The 21,962-nt window shown below is 34.3% G+C and overlaps 1 protein-coding gene across 13 annotated transcripts in view; it reads right to left on the bottom strand.

Annotated features, from left to right (window-relative positions):
- CMC1 (C-X9-C motif containing 1) overlaps positions 1-21,962 on the bottom strand; it is a 78,348-nt gene that overhangs the window by 16,271 nt on the left and 40,115 nt on the right. For 6 of the 13 annotated variants that reach the window (XM_055383246.2, XM_019024239.3, XM_055383247.2 and 3 more), the window contains one exon: positions 8,876-8,971. The exons of 6 other annotated variants lie outside the window; for them this stretch is intronic. In XM_055383246.2, the coding sequence (XP_055239221.1) occupies positions 8,876-8,971 (96 nt within the window). Of the gene's footprint in view, positions 1-8,875; positions 8,972-10,431; positions 10,666-21,962 lie in introns of those variants that run through there. One more of the 13 variants, XM_055383245.2, reaches the window with a different exon arrangement.

Here is a 21,962-nt window from a genome sequence, read left to right as displayed (position 1 = left end):
CAGTTGATTAGAATATAAGTTTGAGATTAAAATATGATTCTTACAAGAAGCAGTTAAAACACTAGGAACATACATGATGGAAAATCAAAATTCAAGAATACATTAATAATGTTGAATAGAAACTGTCTTATTTCAGGCGGCCTTTTTCTTGTTTTTCCATTTTCCCATGACAACTTCCTAATCATTTTTTGCAAGGTAGTTAATAATGTCAGTAGTAATAGCAATAAAAACATGAAAATGGCAACTAAGATAAACTGAGTGTTTACTCTGTACCAGGCACTACTATACTAGGTACTTTATGTGTGTTAGCTCACTTGAATTGTACAAAAACACGATCAAGTAAGCACTATTTTTATCTTCATTTGCCAGATGAATAAAATGAACTTTAAATAGGCTACATCATATTTCCAAGATTAGTGTGGCATACATAGATTGGTTTAGAACCAGGTCTTTTAACTTCAGAAACGTTATCTGTAATTACTATTGGATCTCACTTATTCCTTTCCAGAACACAGGAAAAACTAGGCTTGGCAGAAATTTCCATGCCCACGCAATAGAGACTTAACCCAGGCCAGGTATCTCACACATGAGGTCACAAATGAGACCTGGGAAGCAAGTGGCAATGGTTCATCACATTGTATCACTACCACAGGAAAGAATAAGGTAGACACTGTTGCTGGTTTTTTGCTAAATGACCACTTAGCAACCATATAAAATCAAATAGCATCAGATACCTCAACTCTCCGATTCCATACTGTTTTCCAGTATTCCTATAAAATATATTTAAATATTTAAAATAAGGATTTTACACATTAGAAAGGGGCTTCTTCAAACAAAATATAATGAAGTGCTAAATTTCATGTTTCAGATATTAAGTGCTACCAGAATTTGAAAGAGAGACATTCACACAGCCTGGTGTGGACAACGAAAGCACCAAATCCCTCTATCTTTTTTAAAAGATCACATAGAAGATTCCCTAAGTCTCCTCAAATGCATTTTTCTTACATATTCCCTCTTTGCTGTCCCACATAGTCTCCAATGTTAAAAGGCCAATTCATTGATAGGTATTGATAAAAGCAACTGACAAAAAACAAACAAAACAAAACAAAACAAAACGGGCAAACTTTTGAACATGGAGCCCTCTAGGATTTCTTGCCACTAGTAGATGCTTTGCCTTCTCTCATCACCTACACAATGGAGAAACGAAAGTAGGATCCGTGTTTTTAGTGACACAAGTAATAAACGAACCTGCTGGACTTTTTCATACTTGCAAGTGGTCTACAGCCCATTCTGGCAATAAGTATGAGCCAACAGTGACCATTAAATACTACTTATCGAGGGCCCTGGACAGGACCAGCTGTCTTGTTCTAGACTTCTGGAATCAAAAAGGTTAGAGTGTGAAGGCCTTTAGAGGTCACTTAATCTATTTCACTAAGTGTTTCCTACTCCATCTTACTGTTTAAACATTCGTGGTGACAGAAAATTCCTTAACTCGCAAGGTAGCCAGTTCCATAGTGTGTGTGTGTTGATGGGGGTTGGTGTGTGTTGATGGGGGATGGGAGTACTATAGGCTGAAAAAAGAAAGTCTGATGCTGCCTCTTCATCATACACTATAGGAAATAACATTCATATTTTTTTCTCCTCTCCTGGCTCAGCGCCAGTTTAAACATTGCTGCCTCCTCAAGGTATGTGATTTCCAGACTATTAACAAATCCTTGTCACCCACTTTATAGTATGCTCATTTGTCAAATTTATTTAACAACTGGCTTAAAAAACATTAGCATCTCCTATTTAAAAAAAAAAACAGCATCCATAAGGACAGTAAATTCTCCAAATTCGATCGCAGTAGAATTTTTCATGCAATTCAGATATAGACTACATATATGTCTTTCTTAACAAAAATAAATCAATAAGCCGAGTGCAGTGGCTCACGCCTGTAATCCCAACACTTTGGGAGGCTGAGGCAGGAGGATCGCTTGAATCCAGGAATTCAAGGCCAGCCTCAGGAATATAGTGAGACCCCGCCCCTACAAATAATTTTAAAAATTAGCAGGGTATGGTGGCACACGCATGTAGTACTGTTTACTTGGGAGGCTGAGGTGGGAGGATCGCTTGAGCCCAGAAGGTCAAGGCTGCAGTGAGCTATGATCATGCCACTGCACTCCAGCCTAGGTAACAGAGCATGGCCTTGTCTCCAAAATAGTAAATAAATAGGTTCCCATCTGTAAGGAATCATGAAAAGAATAACATATTATTAGCCATTCCTCATCTTGTCTTCTCTTACCAGAAGCAAAAAGTATTTTTATATGAATGTGGCTTTTGGTGATGTCATCAAATCTATCACAGTAACATCAACTGCTTAAGTGTTAACACTGTATCACGAAATACTATGTAGCCATTAAAAAAAATAGCACACTGATAGGGAATGACCCCTAAGACTTAAAAGTGAAAAGAGGAAGGTACAGAACGTTATCATTTCTGTGTTTGGGGGGTGTGCATGTGTACACATTGGGGGGGTATGTCTGCAAGTACATAATGGCTATGAAAGAATATGTAAGAAAACTGATAACTGTGGTTATTTCATAGGAGGAAAACTGGCAGGGACAAGAATTGAAAAAAAACACATTTGTATTGTGGTTTGGTACTCTCTACATCTTACAGAATATTATGAAAAAAAAGGAAGGAAGGAAGGCAGGGAGAGACAGAGGAAGGAGGGAGGGTGAGAGGGAGGGAAAGGGAGGGAAAGGGACGGAGGGAGGGAGGGAGGGAGGAAGGAAGGAAGGAAGGAAAGAGATAGAAATCATTTTGGGTGCTGGAGAGGGGAGAGTGGGGTCTATATAAGAGGAGCCTCGGCTTCGAAGAGCAGAGTGAAAAAGCCAGCTCCCTCTCTCTCATTTTTTCCTAAGCAGGCCATTCTGCCCTAAATTGCTGTTTAGTAACAACTAGGTGGGGAACCCTACTGTATCTCGTGAGAATTCCCTGTTCATCGCACTCTAGGAATGTTTCTGCAATTATGGGTTAATTTTATTAAATGCTAATTGTTCTCGAATATAAATCTGGATATTCCTTTTCACAAAATATACAGCTACATAGATTCTAATATTCCCATTATAGCAATACCAAGCAAAAAACACTATTCCAGTGTAAAATGACACTATCAAAAGTCACACTATTGGCTTTCTTTTAATTTAACACTGTCACACCAACTGCCAAAATCGAAAAAATCTGACAATGATAACGTGATACTTTGCTAACAAATAAGTCCAAATTTTCGGTTTTAAGGGAAAAAAAGGAGGAAATAACAGACATGTTATACTAAATTTAATTAGACACTTAATAAGTATAGTATCCGTAGTTAACAAGGCAAATCGATGCTTTCAGTTCTAGCTGCAGTTTATTTAAAGAATTTACAATTTTACTACTTAAGAGCAAGTCCTATGGAGGTGTTATCTCACCATTTATATTTTCACAACACTTATGATATTGCTATCACACTCTTAAAATAAATGAAAAGCCCATGCCACATTTCAGACCACTATAATGTTACAGACTCTATTTTTATTTCTGAAGATAAACATTAAAATACTTCTGAATTGCTCACTTTCTTCTTGCAATGTTGAACATAAAAAAAAGCAAACTAAGAGTTTTTTTTTAATGTCCCAGGTATACTTGAAAAGCAGAGGTTTAATCACTTGGTTTTAAAATTAATAACTAGAAAATATATCATTATAAAATTGTGACAACAGCAGCATCTTATGACAAAATTATTATGCTTTTAATTTTCTATTAACTTGTGATTTATTAGCTTGCTACTTTAAAGATTAGTCTGTGTATAGAATGAATTTAGTGGTGCATTTAATGAGACAAGAAGGTAGAAGGATGAACATGAAAAGATTATTTTACATTGTAGTGCATGAGCTATTTGATAATTCTAACACAGTACAAAAGAAAGCTTCTCTCTAGATGGATCATGGTTCAGTTAACATCACTGAATATCTAATACCTCCAACTCAATTAATTCTCACCTGATTAAGATCAGGCTGATATTCAAACTAAATCATCTCTCCAGTCAAGTAGAAATCAGTATTTCTGATTTTACTTTTAAATTACAATAGAAAATAAAATGCATGCATCTTCAATATGCCACGAGTAGATTTTCTATTCTACTCTACCATAGCATGGATAACACAGTTGATTAAAGAATTATTCTAATTTGAGCACCAATATGTGGCAGAATCTGATTAATTTGAACACAGAGATGAAGTAAAGTAATTAAATATATCTTACACAGGGCAAATAGAAAATTGACATAAAATAAACTTGACTTGTTTAAAACAACCTTACTATTTATCAGCTCAAGTAGTTAGGAATACAGTTTTATTAGAGACTGATTATGCTCAGAGAAGAGGCTTGTTTCAGGCACAGATATTTGTAAGGTAGGTAAAGAAACAGCTCCTTTTACATCATACTCTTTCCACCACCACTGCCTCCAAAAAGCATGCAGGTGCTTAAAAACAACCAAATTATTTCTACAGACTTTCCCAGAAAAAAAACAGAACATACTGACCCATCTTTGTTGAGCAGGGAAATTAGCGAATCCAAGAATAAAATGCTTACATATTTGCAACTGTTACTACTAAACAGAACATGAAATAGATGTTCCTCCTCTTTTATTTCTTAATTCTCTTCAAATTTAAGATAAAGAAGAGTAAATTATTTGTTGGATTAATCGAATAGAAATGATTTTTGGCTTGTTAGCAAACTCAAAAATTGAGATGAAAATGTTCAAATTTTTAAAAATATATTTAAGAGAGCAGAACCACAGATAAATGTACACTTTCTTAGAAATAAAAATAATTTAGAGAATACTTAGTATGTACTAACATTGCATACTATATTTTATGTATGTAATATGTATACTTTATATATAAAAGTATATTTTATATAGAATATTATATATTAAATATAATTTACTATTTCTAAACCTCACAAACTAGGTTATTAACCATGTACTAAATATTCATCGGTGTTACTTACCTCGGATGTGCTTTTCCTAGTGTCTTAGGTATATATCCCTTCACAGAAAAAGTATGAGGACGCAAGAATTAAGCAAAGTAATCTGGAAGCATAGATTTCCAAAATTCATATCCAATGAGCCATATGAGTTACCTACAGATTATAATTAAGTGCATAAAAATCAAAACTTGACAGATCTGATACTCTCCAAGACTTGTAGAGTAGGACTCTACTCTACAGGTAGAGTCCTGTAGACTCAGGCTGGGCTACCTATGCAACTTGGAAGCTGAGCCATTTGCATGTTAAACACAAAAGAATATTCTTTACCTTCACAAAAGGCTCCATCCTGTTTTTCTTGAACCAGACCAACATCTCAGTTTGGTTTTCTTACTTATGACTGAAGCACAGTTTCAGAGAAATATGTTTTTGCATATAAATATATCTATCTTTATATATATTATGTACATATAAATACATGTGTGTGTACACAAATACATGAACAGTGCAAGCACAAAAACTGTAATGAACCACTACAACACATGTCCATGTTTAAAGGTACAGCTGTTACTTTATTCCAGATCATTGTTCGTCTTGTAGGACTGGAAATACAGAATAATCAGATCTGAGGACTTATCTTTTTTCTAAGCTGGAATTTTTGTTTTATGTAAAATCTCACAATTTTAAATAGCCAACTTTGTTTTCTAAAACACTGCAGACGAAAAACAAAACATGTCTGCGTAATGGCTCCCAGCTGAAGGCTGATGGTCTGTGTCATCTGCTGGAAAAGCTTTCTTGAACATTTCAGCTCTAAAATAATTATACACTTGTGGTTATTCCAATTAAAACTGCTATCACCCACTCAACAACTATTAAAGCAGAGGTCTCCATAATTATATTCTAAATAGCACTGTAGAACCTAGGACAGAGGAATTAAATGGAGACTTTTCCCATCTCTAATTCCATAGGCCTCATTCTCTTCCATGGTCCTATGAGGCTGCCACAGTAATGGTGGCTATAGTACATTTCAACAGGGATTCAGATGGGCCCTTACCTAAAAGTTTACATTTTCTTTAAGCCCACACTGATTGTCTTATGGATCAGTTACTAAACCTCTCTAAATATATGCTCCAAGAAGCACTTTAGGTAAGAATGTTTCATTTGAATGGATGCTACTTTATAAAGGGGGTTTCTCCCCTCCTCTCTTAACTTACCAAATATGTATTCAGCTATCAAATAGTTTGTCTGTTGCCCTCAAGAAGTCTCCAAATGTGTCACTGTCCAAGCAAGGCAGTGACACATTTAAAATTAAACAAAGAAACAAATAAATAAAACAGCAATTCTGGAAAGATGGCAAGAAATATCACACAGCAGTAAAGACTGATAGCCCAAGGAGGCCACATAAATAACTAATAAGAGTTTGAAGGTGGAAGGGCTCACCACAGGCTACTAGAAAGGCAGCCCAAAATTCAAGGAGGTATTCCCATATTTGCAAAAATAGATGGAAGAGTACCAAGAAATGTAAAACAACAAACCTTACTTTTTTTCCCTATTACTCTATTAAACAATTGGTGAATACAATGAAATAATTATTTAAAGTATTTCTAATAAGTTTACATTGTTAGAATTCAATATATGTTAAATAAGTCATAATCATAGCAGTTCATCTTAGAAGACACTTAGAAGACATTTTTAAATAAGAATTTACTTGTGTTCTACATTTTATTAGTAACATTTATTAAAATAATAAAAATAATAAGACACAGCTCATCTCAGGATCTGGAAATCCTGTTATGAAAACAAAAGAAAGTAAAGAAAGTGGCTGTCACAGTCTTATTTGTTAAATTCCACAAAGAATATTTTTAATTTTAAAACAGAATGTCAACAGGGTTGACTGAAATAAAGAGAAATAAATTAATGCTAAATAATTACTAAGGAAGTTTTATTTATGGAAATGAATAATTCAGTGTTTTAGAAAGTAAATTCAAGCAGCAGCTGCTTTGCTGACACTAAGCTAAAAAGAGCTTTCTCAAAAATGTACAAACTTTAAAACTAAAGAATCATATTTTTTTAATGTCAAACAGGAAGTTATTTCCTAAGTCATCTGGTTTTAGTATAAAATATTACATGGTTACAATGGTGATCAACAAACCATTTAAGGAGTCTCAGCATTACATTTTTTCATAGGAAGTATCTGTCACATTCTAGTTTACTGAATATATGCATAATTCCTGGCCTGTTTAGTCTTACAACAGCTGGGGGCAGAGAGTAATTCAGATTTCTAACAATCTGTTCATATGTATGTGTACTCAGGGTTGTACTTTAAACTGTATTTCTTACTATGGACCAGGTGAAAAGAAACTGAAAGTAACTGGTTTAGGGCATGAAAATTCTTATTCTATATAATAGGAGAAATATAACCCAAATGATACAGTTGACCCTTGAACAACATGGGTTTGAGTTGCACAGGTCCACTTATACATGGGTTCCCCCCCCCCCCCCAATAAATACCATTCCTTATCTGTGGGTTCCATATCCACAGCCAAACACAGATAAAAAATACAGTATTCATGGGATTTAGGTTTTGGCTTCCTGGAGAAGGACAGGCATCCTGTAACTAATCCCCTGTGGATACCAAGGGAAACTGTATCTTCTTAATTCATTCTTTTGTTAAATATTTACTGAACATTTCTATGTACCAAGCCTGTTTTAGGTTCTAGGGATATATGAGTAAAACAAACCAGGATCTCTTATTCTAAAAGGAGTATTGAGCAGTATGTTACAATGTGGTAAGAGTCACAGAAAAAGAGAGAGAAGTTAAGGGGTGTAGGAAGTTATAGGAGGAAGGACCTAGTAGGTTACATTTTCAGTAGGGTCATCCAGGTAGGCCCCTCTAAGGAGATTTTTGGGGAAAAACTTAAACGAAGTAAATAAATCAGTAACATAGTTTTTATAGCCAGTGATGTGATATAGATACTGAAGTTTCTAATTCTATACAAGACATATTTTTTAAATATTTTCAAGGAAAATGGGCATGAAGAAAAAAATAACTGTAGATAAGAATAAATTTTCATATGAATTCCTAAACACAACATGGGTAAGGTAGCCTAGTCTAAAGAGAAGGCATAGCTACTAACGCCAATGTAAAAGTACCTAAGTTACTCTTGTGGGAATCAGACAGGGCTTAATTTCACAATGTCACTAAAATGAAAGTAAAGGCTAAGGAGACAAAAGACATACATTAAAAATGGCTTACACACTTAAGAGTAAAAACGAGCTCACGTTAAAATGAATCTGTTAGAAAAACATTATTCACTAAAGGTATTTCTGGGGTAGCACAGCGTGAACACTGCATTCTTTGCTCCTTCCAGTCTACAGATTGTTTTGTTTTGTTTTAAAAAAAAAAATAACAATAATGATCAGCACCATAAACTAAGCATCTCTGTAACTTCTCTATGGGTAACAAAGAAAGAAGGGTTCAGTTAATACCCAAAGCCTGAGTTCTAACATAACTAGTTCTCTGAGTAATAGGCAACCCGAATCCTGTCTGATGTTTTAGAATGACAAATCTAGAAGGAGTCATATCAAAATGCACTAAGAACCTAAGTCTTCTATTTTACCCAACTCAATGAACACAAACATATTTCCTAAAGCGAAAATGGAAAAAATAAAGAACCACAAGTTAAAAAGATTTTTTTAATTCATAAAAATGACTGAAATACAGCAAATTTAGGATTTCTGGTATTATTACTTTATGTTGACTTTAACTTGCCTACATGAGTTTCCATTAGCTTTTTAACTCACGACTAAAGCATTTTATTTTTATGTAATACAAGCAAATTAATAAACTTCTGGTACTCACTACTATTTATGTAGCTATATAAGTTCGTCCACTTAGTTTGGAAAATTCTCCCAAATCCATCTAACATCTGCAATGTTTCACAAAAATTTATTTGTCCTGTATTGTAAAAGAGAAAAATTTATTTCACATGACAAAAAGGAAATACTACCCCCAAATTTTGCTACTTAACAATAATACAATTCGCAACTTTAGAAGCCTATTCTGAAAATAAAGCAATTATAAAAAATTTTTTCATACCAAGGGGGGGTAAATTTTGTGTACATAACCACTGAGTAAGGTTCTCCTGACTGCAATGCATTTATGTAATTTTTTTGACAGAGCTCACTTACATTATTGCTCCACAGTTATGTATCATTAATAGGCATACACGAAGTTATAGTAGAACAGATGATCCTGTTACAGCACTTTCTACATAACCAGACATTAATATTTTAAAGGCCATTTTACAAAAATCACTGCCTTCATATTTACTCTAACCAATTAAAATGAGTTCTTCGAAAATAGCAATTATTCTCTTCTTTTATTTGAAATCCATATAGTTCAAATTTAATGTTATATGTAAAATATAAAAGGTCTTAGGAAGACAGTTAACAAAGATTTTACAGAACTACACAGGTTTTCAAGTTAAAAAAAAGAATACTTTTAGCCAGGCATGGTGTCTCATGCCTGTAATCCCAACATTTTGGGAGGCTGAGGCAGTCGGATCGCTTGAGCTCAGGAGTTTGAGACCAGCCTGGCCAACATGGTGAAACTCAGTCTCTACTAAAAATACAAAAATTTGCCAGGCATGGTGGTGGGTATCTGTAATCCCAGTTACTTAGGAGGCTGAGGCAGAAAAATCGCTTGAATCCAGGAGGCAGAGGCTGCAGTGAGCCGAGAGCACACTACTGCACCCCAGGATAGGTGACAGAGCAAGACTCCATCTCAAAAAAAGAAAGAATATTTTTAAAAGACTGTGTGTTTTGTTTTAAAATCTAGAACATACGCCTCAAAAGCAAATTTTCGTTAAAGATGAGTATCTTCTTGATATCTTACAACCATCTACCTCAAACTTAATGTGTCCTGGTTCACTGTTTCTTACAAATCATTTGAAATCAAACTCCTGGCATCATCATGCTTCTCTTCAGTGGTTTTCTCTTCAATTACCAAGTTCTGCCAAAGTTCCCTTTGATGCTTCCCATTCTGTCACCTCCCCAGCCACTCGAAAAAAAAAAAAAAAGTCCCTCTATTTGTAGCTTAATCAAATGGAAAGCTTCTCTTTTCTCTAATATCAACTCCTCCATCCAGCTTGAGCCCATACACAGAACAACCACAGTCTTTAATCTCTCATGTCACCCAGGCAGACACGGGGAAGAAAACAGAACTATATGAAATTAAAAGGATGCAAAGTAATAGAACTACTGCACTTACGTTCCCACAAAATTACTATTTAGAGATGTATAGGAATCACTAAAGGTATGATTAGCATATATACAAGAGAGAACTGATGGGAGATTCAAAATACTCTCAATAGTATGGACAACCAGAGCAAAAAAATGTTTAAAGGTAAAATTTACCTGGATACATACAAATTCCTACATTTAAGTTAAAAATACTTTCACATTTTAGAATAGAATGACGTTTCATAAATTCAATGTGAATCAACAATTTGATGAAGTACGACAGAACAACTAAACCAATCTTAATTATCAGTGTCGCAATCACAACTGCAAGGAGCTCACAGCACATCTATGTTCATTTCTGGAGACCACATTTTTAGACGAATCTTGACAAATAAGTACATTCCTACAGAAAGGCAATAAAGAGATTAAGAGGTCTTTTTAAAAACCATAATGTATACAAACATCCTATTATATACTAACCACATCTTAGAAATCTACTTAAGGCATCTATGGGAAAATAGAAAATATTTAAATTTATCCAGAAAAGAAAATTCAAGAAAGGGAATGAGACTATCATCACTAAAGTAAGCTGAAGTAAAAACCTAAGTGACCTTAAATATTAAAGAGCTTAGGCTTGATCATAAGCAGTGGGGAATGACATGAACTAAACTGATCAATTCAAAAAGCTTTACCTAGCAACAACGTTTAGGATAAGGGTAAAATCAGGGAAGAAGGAGAAAAAGAAATTCTCTAGATAGAAAAAACTAGTCTTCATGCTAATAAAATAATTGAAAAGATATTGAAGACAGTTTTGGGTAAAACTGCAAGATATTGTAAGCTCTTAAACTCTTCCTCAATATTCTATAAGATAAACAGTTTTAAAAAGACAAAAATTGGCTAGCTGCCCCTATGCCATAAAAGGGCAATAGTATTATACTATAAATTTCAAAAAGTAGGAAAAAAGGAAAGATTTTGGCAAGGCTCAACATGCCATGGATCCTAGCTCCTAGAATGCACTGGGGAAAGAAAATGAGTTAAAATACCTTGCAAATTCCCGCTAAAAACACTCTTCGTTTTTGACAGAAGTAGACTGAGGGCACAAATACCCCACAGAAAAATAAAGCAAAAACAAAAACAAAACAAAACAAAACAAAAACACTTAGTATAAAAAAACCTCTACCCACCTTCAAAGGATTTCAGCAGGGGCTAGAAAAACCACCAGGGTATGCCATTTTTCAGGGATCCACACTTAATAGAGAAGATAACCCAAAGGTAACCCCACAGAAAAGAGGAAACATTCCTGAAGGCTACTTAACAAAAACACTGCATTGGCCATGTGCTCCCTCTCCCCCTCCCTCAGGCTTCAGGAAAGTACATAAAAGAACACCCCAGACTTCACAATATAGCCCACAGGAGAAAACAAACATCAGAAAAAGGTGGCAGAAGTGTTAAAGAGCATTCACCCACAATTTTTCAGAGAAACAGCAAGGCAACTCTGCAAACATGCCTAAGGAAAAAGAAGATTCATCTCAAATGTCACACTCTATTAGAACTTAATAAAAACATAAATTCAAGAAAACTAGACTTCAAGGAATAGTTGATAAAACAGAGTGAGATGACAGAAGAGATAAATTGAAGACCAAAACAAATCCGTAACAGTGCTAATAAATATATTAGAAACATAAAAGGAATAGCATAGACACAGCTAAAATTCAAATGAAAATTTTTATTTAAATTACTCAAGATAATCACAGTAAATATAGAGGGGAAAAAAAGGTTAATGCAAACAGAGAAAACCAAGGCATGGTAGGCAACTATTGTGGAAGACAGCTTCCAAGATGGCCTCCAATGATCCCAGCTTCCTATTGTTCATGTCCTTCATGTCCATGTCACCCCTCCCATTAAGTAGGCTTCTAACCTAGTGATCTGCTTCTAACCAAGAGTATGGTAATGCAGACAGGATGTCACTTCTATGACTGAGTTACAAAAGACTGTGGCATGTCTTACCAGATGTTCTCTCTGGTCTTCTTGGCTTGCCTGTTTTCATGAAGTAAACTGCCATGTGGAAAAGGCTTATGTGGTAAGGAAGTAAGGCTATCAACCCAGCATCCTACAGAAGACTGAATGCTGCCAACAACCATGAGTGGCCTTCAAAGCAGATGCTTCCCCAGTCAAGGTTTCAGATGAGACCACAGACCCTCCTTAGCCAACACATTAATTGCAGCCTTGTGAGAAACTGAAGCAGAAGACCCAGTTGTCATACCGAGATACCTGACTCACAGAAACTATGAGATTAATAAATATGTGCTCTTTTAAGCCACTACATTTTGGAATAATTAGTTATGCAGTAAATACCATCAAATGTTAATCCTCATTTTAAAGTTCCAAGGACGATTGGTTATCTCTGAGGAAAAAAATTCCCCCAGAAAAATGAAACAAAAAACATTTTCAATTATAATTTAAGAAAAGTTTTCTGATTAAAAAAAATGTACAAACCAAAAGGGCACAGTATGTTCCAGAAAGAACTGATACAAGATATATCCCAGTTAAGCTTCCAAACTCAAGGATACAGAAAGAATTCTTCTAGGATCCAACCAGAAAAATCACGTCACCTATGGTAGGATGATTGCAAGGTGGGGTGGGGATGAAAATCAGGCTGCTCTCACACTTCCCAGAGCAACATTTAATGTCATAAAATACTGATGCAATGTGTATCTACAAAGTTCTGAGGTACAGAAAATATGACCTGACAATATTATATCCACTCTACATGTCACAAATGTATTAGGCAACAAGCAGTCATTCCCAACCATGAAAGATATCAAGGATTCTAGAACCCAAAGACTCTAATTAAATTAACTATTGGCAATAAAATCAAGCAACAGATCAAAAAAAATTTTTAAAGACAAAATGTGATGAGCACTGGATTTATGGTTACAGAAAAGAATGTAAGTATTATAAATTATGACAATGTAAAATTACAACTTACAGAAACCGGGACCTGAAAGAGAAAAGGTGGGGGAAGTATAACTGTACTTTCATACAAGGGAATCACTCAATACTGTTCAAAATTAGAATATGGAGTTAAAACATAATCACTCAAACTTGTCAGTGGGTTTCATATGTTTTCTTATAATGGAGGCAAGTAACCTTTTATCAAGAAACATTTACATAAACTTTAGCAAATCTTGTTTTCTAAATTCCACTAAAAAAGTAGTGTATATAATATAATCCCTTTGTATTATCCTTTTGTTCCCAGAGAGATGTCTGTCTTTGTGAATGGTAGAATTTAGAGTAATTTTTGGAATGCATTTTATATTTTCTACATTACTTACATAAATTGAATATCCTTTTTATTAAAAGCATGATGTTGTTTTCCCCCACAACAATAAAATGCAGGAAGGAAGTAAATACTGAAAGCCTGAAGTAGAGTAGAGGTATTAAAAATGAAGTCTCACATATTGTTAGAAAGATTCCTGCATTGGTAGTAGTTAACCTCACAGGCTTCATCTAACGTTAAGTTTCTGAGATCACAGACTTTCTCCCTAAAGATCTTTGCAGCATAAAAATCCCTGTTTTCTATTATATGAATTCTAAAATTCTTTGCCTGGCTTTCAAGGAGCACCAAAATACGACCCTAAATGGCAACTAAATTGTTTTATATAATTAAACTAACCTTCTCATTGTCCTACAAATATCTCATGTTATACTCGGCTTTTATATCTTACTACCTACTTGGAATATCTTCTAAATAAACAATTTAGGTGTTTCCATTTCACAGACTATTCCTTCCCCAATACTTAGTAAGATAAACAAAACGAATTTTAAAAAGAAACTATCTAAATGATACCTAGCTAAAGTTTATTTGCTACACAAAATTCTTCCTGAAATCTTAGAATTTAACTAAAAAAATTCTTTCAGAATTTTTAGAGTACTCATCGAGACTTTTCTATATTGAAACATAACTCAAAATTAATACTGCTTTGCAGACTGTATTAGTCTTAATTCAAAAACTTAAAAAAAACCTCAAAGAACATAAAATTTTAAAAATATATTTAAAGAAACTCATCAAAAAAATAAAAAGAAAATAAATGAATGATACAAATAAACCTGATTGGAAATATGTTCTTAAACCTCTGAGATGGTCTTCCCAACCAAATATTTCATATTATATATTTTTAAAAGATAAGATTATGTATTTGTATAAAATGCTACAGTTTACAAAGTGTTTTAATAATCACTTTTTAATTTACTTGCAAAAATATTCTTACAATCATAATTATCCACAAAAGGACTGTGAGTATACTTAAAAAAATTATAAAAATAAAATTTATAAAAAATATTAGTCAGTATGAAACAATTTATCAAACTTTATAAATTTATCACATAAATGTATTCATCATAATCCTCTTTAACAACACAAAGCTACATTTGTAATGAAGCAGCTAAAGCTTTCTTGTTTTTCCTCTCAACTATGATTTAAATGTTTATATTCCTTGTTTTAATATTCCAACACACAGTCAAAATGTGGCAGTTGCAGTTGTACATTTACCTTCAATAGTAACTATAAAACCTATAATTATTTTCAATTGGCTCCTTTAGTAAGACCCAAAATTTCCTAAAGAAACATTTAACACTTAATGTTACATTTATGGTAATGAGAAAGAGCAAGGATAAGTCAATGTAAAAATGAATAAGCTTTAATGATATTCTTAACAGGATTTTCAGATACTTCTACCACAAGATGGAGATAAAGTAGATGTATTTACACATGTCAAAATATATAATTTTATTAAATTATTTGATATCACTTGGCTCATAATCAGAAATATATGCTACTCTTTATGATAAAGGTAAACTCACTTCACATGTGATCATTTTTAATTTAGTTATTTCCAAAATATTCTTTTAATAAAATAAAGACATATAACATTTTCATGTTTCATTTTACACAGGAAACTACCAGTATTAACGTATTTTTAAAAACACATTGAAGAAGATTCATATATCAATACCAGAGCTGTTCAATAAATTTTTTTGTAACGATGGAAATGATTGATGTCTGCATTGTCGTATGTGGTATCCACAAGCCACATGCAGCTACTGAGCATTTGAAATGTGGCTAGTACCACTACGAGACTCAATTTTAAATTTTATATAATTTTAATTAATTTAAAATTAAATAGGCAATGTGACTACTGGCTAATATACTGGACAGCACAGAGCTATATTATAGCCAATTTAATATTTTAATATACATTGAAATCCAATCATGGTTTTCAGAGTGTAAAATAACACATAAAAACTGAACTTTAAAAATAAAATTACTATAATCAATGATAAAAACTAAAGATTCTGACCATTAATAATAGAGGTTTTTCCAAAATCATCAGGAAAAAAATAGAAAAGCTCAATATAACGGTAAAAATAAAAACCAATATATATTAAAAGGAGTAAAGTTTATAGCATCCTTCCAAGGGAATAAAAGAGCATATATTAAAACACACAAATCTTTTTAAAGTATACCAATAACCATGTGAATTTTCAAATTTAGTATAGAAACGTGCTTAAATATTTAAAATATGTAAATATCTGCACATACAATAAACATATTTACTATTTACACAAGTCAAAGTTAACATTTTCAATAATAGGAAAAAAAAATTTGCTCCCTCTTACCAAAACAGTAGGAGTCTAACTCTGCAATTACAAAGTAGAGCACTTTGCACCAGAGAAAGATTCCAACATAAATTATGTGGACCTCAATCAATACAAAGTTGGGTATCAATTAAACTAGAGAGCCAGTAGCCATTCTGTTTCAAACTGAGAGAAATAGTCTTACTAATCTAGACAAAGATGCCAGTCAAAGGTGCTGAAACCAAAAGGAAAAGTTTCATGATGATCACATCTCATAAAACGTAGAGAGGATTCATGAAGAAGCCACTTCACTGGAGTCTGTTCTTGGATTTGGGCAGAATAAGGGAGGAAGCTGATTTAAAAGTGCTATAGAGGTGACACTGAGAAGACAAAAGAGTGTTAGAAAGAATCCGAGAATTGGTCACCAAATAATACCTGAAAATGTGTTGACGGTTGGATTATTCCAGCACAAAAGCCCTGACTTTAAAATTAAGCAAACAAAAAGGATGTTTCATTAAACTGTCTGTATGTTACAAAACTGGGATATATTCTTCTCTTTTGCAATAAATAATCAAAACCAGCTTTTTAATGACCAGTCAGGCTCTAACAGAAAATGAAAAATAGGCTCCCACATTCAGCAGATCTACCCTTCCCCCAAGATCTCAGTAAATTATTTCTACATGTGCTGTGTTAAAATTGAACCCCTAGAGGGCAACTGAGCTTCAATCTTTACTTCATAACATACACTTCAGTTCCTCAGCAGTTTATAGATACCATGACCTACTTCCTTATATCTTGGAACTTCTCCTCTAATACAAAAAGGAAATGGAAAGAAGAAAATTGATATATTCCATTCACTAATGCAAAATATCATTATGTAATACATTCTTTAACAGCAATCATTCAACAATGAAGACTATGGTACAAATAGGTATATTCCTGAATAACAGACTTCATAAATGAATATTTGAATATTAACACTCTCAGTAGGAATCACGTAGCAGATAGGAAAGACATACTTAACAAGTCTATTTAATATAAACGTTTTGCATAACTTTACATTCACTAAATGACATGTTAAAACTTACAGGGAAAAAAGTGAAGAATCCAATTTCAATAACAACCCTATATAAACTATCCAGTATAAAACACTACAGGAAAAACAATGTTTCTTCAAAGTCAAAATGTCAAGACGTTCCTTACTGCCCGACTAAGTTAACCCTATTTCATGAGGAAGAAGTACTGATATTCAAACAGGCCCACACAAAATACTGACATAGCAAAAAAAGTTATTCTATCAATATAAAAATGTACTAGCTAGCAAGGCCAACAATGATATCTTAGATTCAGCCTTTTTTAATGAAACTCAAAAATTAGACATATACAAGTATAAAATGTATACACCAAAAAAGGTAGCATAAAAGAAAATGCTGCCAGGTGCGGTGGCTCATGCCTGTAATCCCAGCACTTTGGGAGGCCGAGGCAGGCAGATCACAAGGTCAGGAGATCAAGGCCATTCTGGCTAACACAGTGAAACCCCGTCTCTACTAAAAATACAAAAAAATTAGCCGGGTGTGGTGGCGGGCGCGTAGTCCCAGCTACTCGGGAGGCTGAGGCAGGAGAATGGCGTGAACCCAGGAGGCAGAGCTTGCAGTAAGCCAAGATCGCGCCACTGTGCTCCAGCCTGGGCGACAGAGCAAGACTCTGTCTCAAAAAAAAAAAAAAAAATGCTGAGAATTTACCTGGACAATATGCAGAATAATAATAACTGATAACTTGGTCCAAAAGTCATGGGGTTTTTTCTTCACTTTTTATTTGTATAGATGTAGGGGGTACAAGTGCAGCTTTGTTAAATGGATATATTGTGTAGGGAGGAAGTCTGGGCTTTTAGTGTAACCATCATCTGAATACAGTACCCTGTACCCAATAGATTTCTCATCCCTTACCCACTTCCTACCCTCACATCTTTCCTGATCTTCAATGTCTATTATTCCACTCTCTGTACCCTTATGTACACATTACTTAGCTTCCACTTATACGTGAGAACATGTGATATTTGACAGAAAGTCATGTTTTTTTTTTAACCCAAATAAGACTTTTACATAATCAACTCTATCTGTATATATTTTCTACAATATGTATTCACTAACTGGAACAAAATTATAATTCCATCCATAAACAGCTTTTGAAGGAAAATATGTATTTTGTGTCACAAGTCCTTCCTCCCCAGCAGAGCAGGTCACCAGTACCTCCTTAGCTACTGTACTCAGCAACAGAACCATCATCTTCGTAAGGACAGAGAATACACGCACATGCTGGTTAAAGACTCTTTCTCCATGTCACAATCATTTTCTTCACTAAATTCATCAATTAATTATTAGCATTACATCCTAAGTACTTAGGAATCTCAATAATCACAAAGCAATTTCTGCTCATTTGGATTAGAATCCATATATGAAAACTGAAACATCAAAGAATGCACTCATGGAACACAGAGTAGGAAGAAGCTGCTAAAGAAGGTGAAGTTTGTGTGCAACAGGGTTAGTAAAGGAAGCAGCCATATAATTGACAGGATACAAAAGAGGTCAAAGTTTAAGGCTGCCAGAGCATACTTTCTTATTTCCTAAGAGTTTGCTAAGAATCCTTGGCCTACTGGAAAAGAACCTGAAACCTAGCCTAGATAATTTGGCTTTTAACCTCCAAGATGGAAGTAAGGGAAGTAAAGGTCAAGAAATAGCAAACACACACACACACACACACAAATCTAACAACAAAAACAGCCAAAAACTTATGGCTTATATAGAAGAGTGCTTTAGATAATAAATTATGTAACTTTAAGATACACAAATGAGCAAAATCTATATGGTTTGTTGCTATGGGCTGCTTTAAGGAGACATTCTGTTCCTTTGGCTAATCCATTATTTCTCAACCTTGGATGCACATTCAAATCACCTTGAAAGCTTTGGGAAAAAAAATGCAATTATCTCTCTGTGGAGAGAAACATGTGCACTATTATTTTGTTTTGTTTTAATTCCTAGATAATTCTGAAGTACAATGAACGTTTGAGGATCACTGATTTAGCCTGTGTGTGAGAGATGAGGATCCAATACACTTCGATTGTACAGGCAAAGTAAAGGTTCTACTCTAAGAATATGACAATTTGAATCTCATCATCTAAACAGACTTCACCAGGGAAGATATGAAAGAAAAAGATAACACAAAAGAAGTTGCATGAAGCCTTAATCACTGAAGCAGTAAATAGTAGACCTATTTAGGTCTACTCTGAAAATCACTGGGTACTAATGAAGTGAAAGAGCTCCTCAATATGCTCAACAATAAATAAGTCAACCACAGATGATCTCTGAAGCCAAAATGAGAGGGAGAGGAACAATTAAGATTTTTTACACTAATGCATCACGAAGTACACTTAAGTCAAATCTTCAGATATTCTAATTTCCAAAAGTTCAAATTTTGCGATCTAGGCATAAAATATATCTATGGGAGGTATACCAGGAAAAAAATACAATGCAACATATCCTAAATTTAAATTTGTACACTGTACTGACACAATCTAGGATTCAATGAACATCTAGCTGCTTTTAAAGAGGGTTTCAAATTTCCAAATACAGCTTTGACTTTTCTCCTAGGATGGTCTAGTTCAGTCTGTGTAGGTGAGTGACAAGAAATAAGCAGACACCGTAATTGCAGTAATCTGTATTGAGATGGAATACAACTGTTCCTACTGAGTCAATAAAGCCAGGGTATTCCGTCACCATAAAGGCATATCACCTGTCTGGAACAGTCAGTTAGAATGGAAATGAAATCACCACATAAAATGCTCAAGGACCCAATAGGCTTAAAAAGACAACTATAAAAGCAAGACAATATATTACCGCAGAGAATTGGTTTCTTTCTTCCTTTTTTTTTTTTTTTTTGTTGTTGTTGTTGTTGTTGTTGTTGTTGTTGAGATGGAGTCTCTCTCTGTTGCCCAGGCTGGAATGCAACGGTGCAATCTCGGCTCACCACAACCTCCACTTCCTGCATCCAAGCGATTCTCTTGCTTCAGCCTCCTGAGTAGCTGGGATTACAGGCATGCGCCATGACACCTGGCTAATTTTTTTTTTTATTTTTAGTAGAGATGGGGTTTCGCCATGTTGGCCAGGCTGGTCTCGAACTCCTGACCTCAAGTGATCTGCCTACCCCAGCCCACCAAAGTGCTGGGATTACAGGCGTGAGCCACCACACCTGGCCAAGAACTGGTTTCTAATCATGTGCTTGATATTTACCCATGGTTTGACCTAAAGCTAGTCAATTACCTAATATTTTACATAAAGCACTTTGAAAAATATCATAAAGATTCTGCCCATCACTTTAATTCTGTGCAAGACTTGGTTCTTTGGCAATGTCACTGACTAGGAAGGTATGAGTACAGGGTTGAACTACAGAAATACTTTGCAATAAATACATGGCAAAGTTCAGAAAGTCAAAAAGAAGCTGAGCTGTGTGTGATGACCTGGAAATCTTACAGAAAGATATGTCCTAGTAAGTCTAGTCAAGTCAAATCGGATTTTCTTAAGCTCTGCTGGTAGAGATAGCTGAAACAAGGAAAGATATCTAATAATATGAACTTAGAGTTAAATTTGTTCTGGTTTGAATTTGGTTGTCATTAAAACCAAAGTTTTAAGGTTATGATGAAGAATCAAAGGGATGAAAAAGTTAAATGTAAACAGATCATTCGTGCATGCATTTTAAAGATAATGACACAGGTAATATATTAGAATGCAGAGTAAAATTACTGGTGTTGATTAGAAGGAAAAAAGCAGCCTGACAATGTGAACTTTCAGACTATGTAAGCACAAGTCAGTAGCCATTAAATTAAAAGATTAAACTGTGTTTAGCTATTTAGCCATTCTTAGAGCAAAAAACATATTTCTTTAGCTTTGAGGATTTCAAATAAAACAAAATATTACATTTAAAAATCTGACAAATCTGGTGAATCAATTTCTCCAGAGAAGGTAAGGAATAATGCCTTAGGACACCTGTAAGAACAACAATAACAAAAAGACTGTTCAGTTATCTCTGTAGGACTACATTGCAGTTAATGCTCATTCTCTTAAAACAGCCTCACTCTGAATAAATGCCAGGGGTTATGCCACAGGAATCTGAGATAGGGACGTCTCTTTAGTTCTAGCAAACACACATGGTTACACTGCTGTCTGTCACTGTTAATGGAAAAGAGCTTCTAGTTTTAAAAGAATGCAGAAAGCCAAAATTTAAAAAGTAAACTTGTAATTTGTCTTGTATTTGGTGGTAAAATTAATCTTTCAATTTTATTTGTATGAAGTACTTTCCTAGGAAGGGAAATACACAGAAGAGAAAGAGGAAAAAAAGGAATAAAGGGAGGTAGAAAGAACAGATTTCAAATTCTTCTGATTTTTTTTAACCAGAAATCAAATCTAAACTTCTGTTTCAGAATGTTAAGACACTCCAAAATCAGCCTTGACTCTCAGTCTTCATCTACATCATTAATCCCCTAATGCACCACTGGTCTCCTAAGGTCAATCTCTTTGCTGCTGTATCAACAAACATGCTCATTCTCACCTCTGTGCCTTAAATCCTGGGTCTCTGGTCTGAAATGTTTTTCTAGTTTCCCTATACTCAGCCAAATAATTAGCCGTACTTCAAGGTCCAGTTGATAACCCACATACTTCATTAAGTCTCACCTGCCTATATCAGAATTCACTGGCTTATTTTTTTCTAAAGTAACATGTAGGTATTTTGTTATAAATTGTTTTATATGGTGTAATTCTATTTTCTGTGCCTGGTTTGTCTCTTATCAACCACACAATAAGGTACTCAAAAGCAAGTCTCAGACTTCGACTCTGTATCTACAGCACTTCTCACAGTATTGAACATGTGATAGGCAACCAATAATATTTAACAGACATGATATTAAACTTAATTCTGTAAATTAAACTTAATTCTGTGCATTCAGAGCAATATCAGGAGTTTTAAAAATTACTGAAGCAATGTCTAGTTATCTACTCAATCTTCGTTACCTTTTTCCA

This window comes from Gorilla gorilla, chromosome 2 (assembly GCF_029281585.2).
Source record: "Gorilla gorilla gorilla isolate KB3781 chromosome 2, NHGRI_mGorGor1-v2.1_pri, whole genome shotgun sequence".
Lineage (NCBI taxonomy): Eukaryota > Metazoa > Chordata > Mammalia > Primates > Hominidae > Gorilla > Gorilla gorilla.
The sequence above is the reverse complement of the archived record's forward strand: the minus strand, read 5'-3'. Positions and strand labels throughout refer to the sequence as shown.